This window comes from Opisthorchis viverrini (genome assembly GCF_000715545.1).
Source record: "Opisthorchis viverrini unplaced genomic scaffold opera_v5_294, whole genome shotgun sequence".
NCBI classification, from domain to species: domain Eukaryota; kingdom Metazoa; phylum Platyhelminthes; class Trematoda; order Opisthorchiida; family Opisthorchiidae; genus Opisthorchis; species Opisthorchis viverrini.
This window is the reverse complement of record NW_008751947.1, coordinates 337212-348436: the sequence shown is the minus strand read 5'-3', so window position 1 is coordinate 348436 and position 11225 is coordinate 337212. Positions and strand designations below refer to the sequence as shown.

General features: G+C 43.5%; 1 protein-coding gene across 1 annotated transcript; it reads right to left on the bottom strand.

Annotated features, from left to right (window-relative positions):
• Positions 1-3393: 3393 nt before the first annotated feature.
• T265_09616 (hypothetical protein) lies at positions 3394-9710 on the bottom strand (the record flags this gene model as incomplete). Its single annotated transcript, XM_009175737.1, has 3 exons — positions 3394-3658; positions 3989-4361; positions 9668-9710. The coding sequence occupies 3 exons, from the start codon at positions 9708-9710 to the stop codon at positions 3394-3396; spliced, it is 681 nt and encodes a 226-aa protein (XP_009174001.1).
• Between the last annotated feature and the right edge of the window lie 1515 nt (positions 9711-11225).

Genomic DNA, 11225 nt, shown 5'->3' with positions numbered 1-11225 from the left:
CACTGTTCATAAGGTTGCTTAAAATTCATCGACAGCGCACGACCGGTTTCGCCCTTCTTGGGGCTCATCAGATAGGCGCATTACGAATACACGTGTATCGCGATACCTTGAATATCGTAGCGACTGAAACATGAGGCGGCCTGGTGCTGCACATTCAGTCGCCTGGAAACAACACAAACGATACATTCAGCTGCGTTCCAAATAAGTCTCTCAAAAAGACCAAATTAGTTTGCAAATTAGGGTATTTCGCTGATTTCGTGGGATTCGGTTTCAAGTAGAACATAAGTTTGGCGGAAACTCGGGGACTGCGCCTACCTGATGAACCCCAAGAATAGCGAAACCGGTCGTGATCTATCGACGAATTTTCGGCAACCTCATGAGTAGTGCATTCTTGAATTGTTGTTGTGAGTGACGATCCGTCGCTAAACCGTAATCATTCCACCTGACACAAATGTATACGTGCGCATATCGATCTCTCTGATATCAAGTGAATGTTTGCATTCTTCACGCACTACACTTGACGTCTCTCGGGCCATAATTTCCACGCTTTTTGAAGACTGGTGCAGACAATCCGGGCTAACAGCCCGCCCGCAACGCAGTACACGTTCCAATCAACCTTAACAGAACATCATTCATTTCTGTTGGCAAAACTCTTCAGGTGCCTATCCATTGTTACTTGGAAGAGTGACGTGCGAGTGAATAACGGCGGTTTTGACCGGCCAGATGACAAGTGGCTTGCACAAATGTTGTCAGAGTTCTTAGGAAACAGTTCAAGTCACTGTAGTTGTTGTTGTTCTTCCCACCTGTCAGCTATTCTGCTAAACTAATCGGGCCGAAACGGAATACCATTCACCCGACACACCGTCAACGGGGTCGGAGAGTCCACGGCACTGACCATGTCAGAATGGCGCCGTCTTGTGATGACTGATAGCTCTCGATAACATCACTCGTGTTCGGTTTAGTTAAGTCATGCTTCACACAAGTCAAACAAGTAGTCGCAATTATGGACACACACGAATTCTCCACAGAATGGGAGATTTATTCGTTGTTTCTCTTGTAGTCACAGAGAATAGTGGACCTTGTTAAGCGGTTGTACCGAATTTCAGGCGTTAGTCTACCGCGGCTTGGGTGTAGCTCAACTTAGCTCTTATTGCGTCCTATCCCGCTTTGTTTTATTCCCCTAGAACGGAAGTTAACCTTGAAGGCTATGATGGTCAAATTTACCGAGGACGCATCACTCTTCGTGACATTCATTCGGTTGGTGTGGAAACCGGAGAAGAAACAACACAGGCGGAAGAGGATCTCGAAGACGTTCGGCTGCCTCCAATCTCAAAGACACCTTTGACTGGCAGAGGCACTTCAGCCAGGAGAATGGTAAGTAGTAAAGTAGATAAATCATCGGACAACCTTGAAGGATTGAGTCAAGAGTAAAATTTCTCGGCAGATTGATTTTGGAATTGTTAATAGCAGAATTAAAGTCCTCGGGAAAATTGAAACAACAAAGGAGACGAGAAAAACAAGGCAAATAGTGTGAATGTACATCTCAAATCAGCTGATCCTGATATCCAGTCAGACGCGGTCACGTGGTAAGAACTGTGAGGGTTTATGGATGAATGAGGCTAGATATCATATAAAGACCGATTCCCCACGCTCCTTATCGGCTACCCGTAGCTTTCGGGAGTGTACAGTTTTCTCTTAAACTTCCCAGATTGGAAGCTGGTTTTCTCATATGTGTATTGTTGGCAATTCAAAACGCTCTTTAGGCTCACCTGTTGAGGAGTACATTCTTGAGTTTTGTAACCGATTCGCCTGACAGCTCGGATGACGAACCAGTAACTGCCTTCGTCACGCGATCGATCGAAACTTCTTGAAAGATGGATCAATCGATTGGCACAACCAGGGTGGCTGTTCGAGGCATCGGACAAAATTGATCGCATAGCTCATGCGTGAGCACACGTCATAATAGGGATGTTTTTAGTGCGCGCTGGCCATATGGTGGTAACCCGCTTGCCTCATATGTCAGGATCCACCTTGCTGGATTAATCTCCAAATCGAGTCTTGGTAGTTTCGATTTCACGCACTCTTGCGAAAAGACCCGGCTTTCGAGCTCAGGAGTTTCTGGGGTATATTACCGAATTGGGCGACGTCTAAAGTTTGCCTGAAACCCATTCAAAAGCACTGATGGGTCCATATCACTCGATCACAAAACAGATCGGTTTGATGAAGTACTCGGCCACGCGAGCAGTTTATTAGCAGTCAAGATGGTCCTAGGGAGACCAAAGTCTCATCTGCAATATTTTCAAGGCTGGTAGTTGTCGAGATGACCGGGAGCAGTGCAACGAATCCAGTGCGAATTCCAGCACACTCAAACCTGGCATAGGTTCCACGGTCTAGACGATCTCGGTCCCACCAAATTGTCATCCGCAAGAACTATGCCCCCAAACGTACATCAAGGACACCAAGTGCCCAAATGTGATAGTATTCTGTGCAAAAAAACTGCAGTTGCACTTTGCCACTCCACTGTATGCGCACAGTCACTAGAATCTTTTCAATTCTATGTTTGATGTCGTGGATGGCGAGGCTCCCCATACTGCACGAATTAACGCTTAACAGAGGATCACGGAATCGCCAGCTTCATGGAGGCGTGGTTGCAACTTGTACGAGGAGCCTGATTTATCTGGTTGACGACAATGAGCAATAAATAAATAATAAATAATAAATAATAAATAAATAAATAAATAAAATGAGCAATAAATTTAATCAGCCTCGATTCCACTAAACGAAGGAAGTTGATTACAGTCTTTTCCGCTGAGGTCACTCAAATTTCATAAATCTGTTTCCATTCTCTTCCCTCATCTCAGGATACGGACGAACGACGCCGTGCACAGACCGCGAGATCTCCACAACGAGTCAGGGTGGTCGGATTGTCGGAACATTCCGGACGACATTCTGTTTCACCACTGCGGAGTTCCCGCAAAGTACAACTGGTGCAGCCGAGTACACGGATGGAAGATGTCATGCCAGACTCGCCTAGCGGACAACCTGCAGTTGCGATACCAACACCGTCAGAAACAAAAGGTACGTCACGGTTACAAGGTATTAGGAAAAGGAGAACACTGATGGGAGGTTCACTTTCAAATAGCGTCTTACCTATCAAGCATTGCTTTCTGTTCCAAATTATCAAACATTCATTCTGGATCTGATTGAACTCAAGGTGAGAGACTCCTGAGTTATCAGGTACCATCGTCTGATGAGCGAAACCCTCCTGGTCACGGTGGTCTGAACTTTCCTTAACTTGTAGTGGCACGATTATTCAAATTGGTCCATAGTGCGGATCTGAATTCTGGACATCTGACAGGCAGTGTGGGGTGCATACTATACACACGTAAATTGTCACATTTGAACATTATCTTCATCACCATCATGAGCTGTAAGAAACTGCGTATTTGTCATACTGTGGTTGTAGCTGGCACAGTTTCGTTCGCCAATGATTTGAGGAGGTGGGGTAGGTAGTTGCGCATTGGAGGCGGCAGCTGATAAATTGGTGCGTAATTGCATGATTGACAGTGTACTTTTACGTGGGAGGTTGCGGAAGGAGCTATGCATTGAAGGCAATAGATTGGATGCATGATCGCCATTGAGGGCGTGACTGGGCCATCTGAAGAAATGAACCCGTTCACAACTGGCGGATGGTTTTGAAAGCCAAAATCCCCAAATGCTGACTTCCTTGTAAGGGGTTCGGGGTCAACAGAAAGCCAAGAAATCCCTATGAGTAGCGGCGGAATTCGTCAGGTTTGTAAATAAATCAGTGTTCCACGCTCAGCAAAAAGGGGAAGATTCCCAAGAATAAACGGCAGGCAGAATATGGTGTGATATTTGAGTGGCATTCACTAATCAGTAAAAAGCTAAATACTATGCAACTTTGAATTCAGACGCGATTTCAGATGCATGCATGATTACACGACAAAGTTAGGTTACCGATACCCACTGGCACATGATTATCATCAACACCATTGTCGTAATCGTCGACCATCGACCTTCATTAGCGTTGTAATCACCATCATCATCATCATCATCATCATCATCATCATCATCATCATCATCATCATCATCATCATCGTCATCACCATCATTACCATCATCATCATCATAATCGTCATCATCATCATCATCATCATCATCATCACCGGCATCATCATCGTCATCACCATCATCACCAGCATGATCATCGCCATCATCATCGTCATCATCATCATCATCGTCCTCGGGATGATTGACGTCATCCCCGTGGTCATCGCCATCATCATGGGTAGCAGCACTGTTGACAGCAATCACACTATTGTGAGAACGCCGATGCTTTACTGCCGTTCAACCCTGGGGATGAGAAGAACCCGATCAAAAGGGACCTAGCTTTGAATTACTGAAAACAAGCGAATCTCACACACCGCCAAACTTGCGCTGAGGCAATCTGGAAGGAAAAACCACACCGGTCTAGTCATGCTACTGACTACCCAAATGCTGATCACACATGTATCTTTCAAATTTGTGAATAACAGTGCCAATTACACAAATATATCTTTCCCCCATTCAACGGGACTTCTACCGAGAAGGACATTCTCAGAAACTAAAGTCCTGCAGTTTTGTGTACGATGTATCATCGATTTCCTGCTGTACAGTTTTGTTGTACCCAGTCTACGGGGCATCGGCTAATGAACTTCTGCCCGGCGTGACCCTGTTTACAAAAGATGAATCCTGAATCAGTGGAGGTGGGAACTTTTGTTTTAGAAAAACATCATAAAGATACAAGGGAACAGTTGACTTCATGTAAGTGTTTCCTTCGTTCAATGACGGCTGTGCGCAAGTAAAATCGGTAGAATACTTTACACGCAAATGTTCTCAGTTATGTGAAACCCATTTGTCTCCTCTAAGTTGAAACAATCAATTGCTTAATTTGTGGAAAGTTAGGAACAGCCATCATATTCTACACATGAAGAGAATTCACAGACTACTCTGTTATGTAGACGGCTTGAATTCGCAATTACTTCTGCCGCGATCAAATTGGATTTTATGCTGATCAGACCCTCAGTAATAAATGGCAAACCGCTCAAAGCCCAACTAGGAGACTGCAGTTTTGAGTATTCATCGACAGCTGAGTAGACCTTTCACTCCTTATTGTTATGTTGGTTTGGAAGGTGAACCCATGAAAATGTCCTGTCTATCAGGAAAATCCGTTATCAGTAGCTTGATTCGGTGAGTTTTTCAGCAACGGAAACTACTGAGGACAATCAATTACGATAACTACACCATATACCGAATAGTCAGGTGATGCTGGAGGTGTCCGCTTTGAACCTATGCATCGAGTGAGTGCTATAAGCTGGCTTCCTGATGAATCCTATCCACGAGGGAACGCGTGCCAGATTTCGACTTTCGGATGCGCTGTACTATACTGTATTACACCACATTGCACTATACCATGATATACTGCAGCATACTAAGGAACGGTAAGCTAAACAACGATATATTATGCTATGGTACGCTATACTATACTATACTATACTATACTACGCCATACTATGCTGTACTATACTATATTATGCTATATTATGCCATATTATGCTATACTATACTATACTATACTATACTACGCCATACTATGCTGTACTATACTATATTATGCTATATTATGCCATATTATGCTATACTATACTATACTATACAGTATACTATTGGTGAATACTTTCGCCTTAAGATACTATACAATAAAGTATACTATACTATACTACGCTATGCTATACTATACTATACTGCACTGTTCTGTAATGATATGCGGTGCAATACCTCAATATACTTTAATATACTTAAGGTGTACTTTTTTTTCAGGACAACCTAGGTTTCATTTTTACGGTACCACTCCATACGACACCATGTATTCATTTACTAAAGGAGTTAACTGCAAATTTTAAAGAGGTTTACCTCCTCCGTCACTAGGAGAGATGGATTCGTGTAATACACTTAGTTTTTATTTGTAGAATTTAAGCACAACTAACTCGCGTTTGAACAGTGATCCTGTTGTCCTGGCGCAATCACGCTAGTTAGTCCACACCGAAGGCGAGGTCGTGCTAGAGCTCATCAGCAGTGTATATCCTCAGCCGTGGCGGGGTTTGAACTCCACATATCTAAGGCGATCGCTTTACCACTAATCCATCAAAGCACGCTGGAGGTATCCCGGTGGGGTCGTTCGTGGAGTCGAGTCAACCAATCATATCGCTCAAGCGTGAACATTTTCGCCCCTCACACATTAAAATTCAAATGCGTCCACCATGCGCTGGTGGAGTACTGGAAACACGATTTCCTCACGTGTCAGATGTGCGGAGTTCACAACCCCACCTAAAACAAAATGAAGCCAGATAAATACAAGCTTAACAGCGGAACCCCTAAACGAAAACCTTTCATACGAATGCCGCGTCCTGGATGTTCCGTAGTCCATTCCCATTTTCGGGAAGTGGCGTGGTAACTGACTTGTGAACAGCTGGAAGCCATACTAGCTTACTAGTCAGTGGCTAACCGTATATCGATCGGCTCAACGTATCGAGTTGTTGCATATAATTTGATAATAACAATCTGTATGAAATCCAAAAGTCACTTTCGGTACACAAGCCTCTGTGACAACGAGCGCAATTACCTTCAGCGTATCGTCGAACAGAATTATTGCGGTAAAGCCACATTTTCAACGCATTTCTTTCCAACTGATTGCAGATGTCCGAACAGCGGGATCAAGCGACAGTGTACCTGCAAGTACTCCAACTGCGGACACGTCACCAGGCCAAGACACAAGTCGTCTGGACGAGTTTCCATAGGAATGTAAGTTGGATGGATTTTTTCAGAGGTGTTAATTATCAACTGTTTACCGTGCAGTATGTTCTCTATCTCGCATTCCAGTGATCCAGTGGGGACATGCAATAGGATATATATATATATATATATATATATATATATAGTATCTAGATTTTGCCGAAAAAATGCTGAAGGCAGTGAACCGTCTCTCACCGTTTTTTGAGTCGGTTTCGTTTATCGGTTGACTGACACTGACAAAAGGCCGTAAACTGGTACCGACAACAGTATTCATGTGTTCAGTATTTATGAGGTCATGAGGTGATACGTAGCTTCGAACATCTCTGAGTTCAGTTCACTTCGGTTTATCAGCTATGAACCATGCATTAAAGATCCTTTGGTCACAGAAGGTACACTTTCGGCCATCAGAAAATGAGGGAGTCTGCAAAATACAGCCAAATATCGGAGAAGATGGTGTGATCAGTTGCATCTAAGCGGAAGAAGGCCTCCAATCAAACAACACACTGCTGAATCATAGACGGTGAAAATTTGGTCACTGCTTTGACTGGAGCGTCTAGCAGCGGACTCGAGGTCACATGGTGCAACACGTGACCTCCAACATACCACTGTTTTACAAACTACCAACAACGCTTTAGACATATCCAGTTAGTTGAAAAACGCCTGGGACCGGTTGAGTAGTCATCGTTTTCGGGGACGTTTGGTAACAATAGTTCAATGAATCATTCGGTGGCTTGCTCTCATAGCTCAGTATTCGATGTAATCGCGCGAGAGTTGGCTGCATTTTTAGAACTCGTGCACTACAATTTATCCTGACATAGTTTGTATGATATACATCGTTTCTGTCGAAGATATGAACGTAAAAGTTGAGCCGTCATGCTCAAAACTACTAATAGGGTTGATGTGCAAAGTAGGGAACATTGTCCGGTTGACCAACCTCGATTGGGGACCGTTAGCGGTTAGCGTCTCAAGAAACCCGTGACCTCTCGGCTAGTAATTTGATCCCTTAACCGTTCGGGCACGAATGTCTGATTAGCTCAAAATTAGACAGCAATAAGTGCAACTGATTCACCCCTCCACTTCGTGTTCATGAGGTAAACGCCGTCTCCGAGTGTCCGTCAACCTTATGTTCCACTTGAACCCAAATTTGACTGAGTTCGACAAAAACACTCATTTGAAAATCAATTCGGCTTTCACGGGAGACTCGATTAAATCTCTCGCTTATGAAATTCTTAAGCTGCCGCTCCGCATTTCAGTTGTTACGATATTTGAGATACCGCTGTATAGTTTCCTAAAGGAAACTACTCATGAAATTATTCGTAATGCACCACTCATGAGGTTGCTGGAAATTTTTAACAGCCGATGACCGATTTCGCCCTTCGTCAGGTAGGCGCAGTTCCCGAATTTTTATCAAGCCTATGTTCTACTTGAAACCAAAACTAGCGAAATACACTCATTTGCAAACTAATTTGATTTTTCGAGAGACTCACCTGGAACCCAGCTGAATATATCATTTGTAATGTTTTCAGGCAACTGAACGGGCTGCACCAGGCCGCCTCATATGTCAGTCACTATGATATTCAATATATCGCGATACATGTATGTATATTCGAAATGTATTACTCATGAGGTTGACGAAAATTCGTCCATAGCCCACCACCGGAAACATCACAGACGAGAGATTCAGCTGGGTTCCAGGTGATCTCTCGAAAAACCAAATTCGTTTGGAAATGAGTACATTTCGCTAACTCCTCATGAGGTTTCTGAAAGCTTGACTAATGCAGAATATAAAGTTGACAATTGAGATGACCTTATAAGCTTCAAGAAAGGAAAAACCAGTTATGGACTGTTGGTCAGTATCACAAACTCTATAAGTAGTTTCCTTCAGGATAATTTGATCAGTTGCTTTTTACTGCCCGTTTTTTTATGCAGTTCTAAACTCGCTGTGTTTTCCCCTCTCACTACAGTTTGACCCTAAATTTTTGGTGACGGAAAGCCACCTGATTCGTGACAATGACTGCTTGGTTCCGAGAAACCGCCTCCCCCCTTTGTTCCTTGACCTCCACGAACGTTCGTCAAAACAATGTCTAACGTCCATTTGTCCCAGGGCTTGCCAGCAGCTTCGAATTAATCAGAAGAACATATTCATTTGTTCTGTCCTATTTTTCTTAGACATACTTAAAACGAAACCTGCACATACGTGCATTGTTTTGATAAAACAATTCTCAGTCAGAACTACTCGAGATGGATGTGAATGTTGTGATTAGGTAACAGGAGTTGTGTGAAACAACATTGATAGATACGTGATGAATAAACATTTTTTGAACACTTGAGCTGTTATCGCGAGTAATTACCGGCAAAAGGGTCACTCGATCATAAAATCATCGGCCTCATATTGACATCGTGATTCCTTCGAACAGTCGATATGTCCGGGATAGGAGCGACAGTTTTTGCTTGAATTAACTACTCTTCATTTGACTTCGCATCCCCTGAATAGGGGTAAATAGAGCTGGGTCTGTAGTAAGATTTCACTGACTCTCATTAGATTTTGGCGACAGTGTAGCTTGGGATTCACAACACGCTCGTTCGATGTGTCCTTCTCTTGTCCTAGGTAAATTATTCTGGTTAGTCAGAACGAAGTTGAGGAAGTGCTGGACTCGATTTTCGCTCCAGTTGGAGCAGATCATCATTGCGTATCCTCGACCGGGGTTTTAATTCGGGATACCTAATAAGAGAAGCGAACGTGTTAGCATTCTGTGTACTTCCACTACCTGTCACAACGTCCTGTTCAAGTAGCCCAGTGACACTTGTAACCTACCGGACCACAAAAATTGCGCCAGGTCATGAGGGGGACTCTTCATGGCTTCCCTTACACTGTTAATGTAGTTGGATGCATTGAGCGTCACAGTTCTCAAACCAAATCTACAAAAATTTGTTCAGTCTGTGAAACGAACTCAGTATTGTACTAACAAGGGAATGTCTGTCCTTATCAGACAAAGGTTAATATGGTGATACGTGACAACGATGCGGAACACAGGATTGTAGACACCTGCTACCCCATCAACTGGAGGTCCAGAACAGAGTAGCTATGAAGCAGTGTAAGTAGACCGGGTGCGATGCTTGGTTGTTGGTCTGTTCGCCGAGCTTTGCATTCGCATTGCAAAGGTTTCATTACTAATCGGGTTGACATCGTCAGTGCAGGGCTGCGCAGGTAAATTTCCCCTGCTCTGTTCGTGCTTATATAGTTTCTAAGCAGTATCTGGTAACTCTGTGGTGATCGGTTTGTTCCGGGGCGGTCTTTGAGCAGTTTGATTGTTCACCCATGAATCTGAGCTGTTCTCATTTACTTGTATCTGACTGGTTCGCTGTACGCATTCAACTCGACAGTCCTGAGTCTCTCTTTTAACTGGGCGATTTCTTTTTTGCTTTGTAGTCTGAATTTATTGACTCGATTGGGTAATTTAGTGGTCTTCCGTTGATCCATCGGTCCATTGGTTGTTGTTAGGTTTCTTGACTTCCTTTGTGGATCAGAGTCCCTCAAATGTGTAATTCTTTCGCTCGTAATAGCTGATAGATTGGGTATGTGCTACCAAACATTTAGGAAAGCATCGATGCTTATATACACGTTTGCACTTAGAATTTTGTCAGTGCATGGAATGCCGTCACCAGGCCCAATACACAATGCACCTGAAAGTACCGTACTTGAAGACACAAAGGCTACTAACTCGATATCACGTGACCCCCTTGACATGTCCATACAGCTCAAGGGTTCGGAGGGCCGAAACCATTCACATGTTGCCCAATTTTCAGGCACTTCAGGGATGGAAACGAAACCATGCGTCTACTAACATGTAAGGTCGCTGCTCAATATCCGCGCAATAAAATTGAATTCTCGAAGGCTACGACATCTTCAAAGTTACCACTCTGTAGAGAGAAATGTCTGTGCATAAAGAATCTTTCTGAAATTTATCTGCATTTGTGGTTTGTTTAAGTGAGCGAATCTTCAAGGTTTTCGACCACAACCGTCCGTGAAAACTGTGCGTAATTTAATACGATATCGTGGGTTACGAAAATCGTAAACCATTTACAATGAACGGAATTATTAAATGGTTCTGCAGCTGGACTAATTCACTGAGCTTTCTTGGAACCACATGGTCCTTGTGGGTGCAAAGTATGCGGCGGTGTTAACCCTGTAAATACTTTCTGCTTTTAGATCTGCTTGACTGGTTAAATTTTATATGTTCAGGGACCTCGATAATTGCTATTCCGAGTTATCATTGCGGAACACGCATTTATTATTGTTGGACAAACCATGCGTGGTTGGAAAAACGTACAGCTTGCAGATATTGATGACATGCAGTCAATCGTAGCGGACA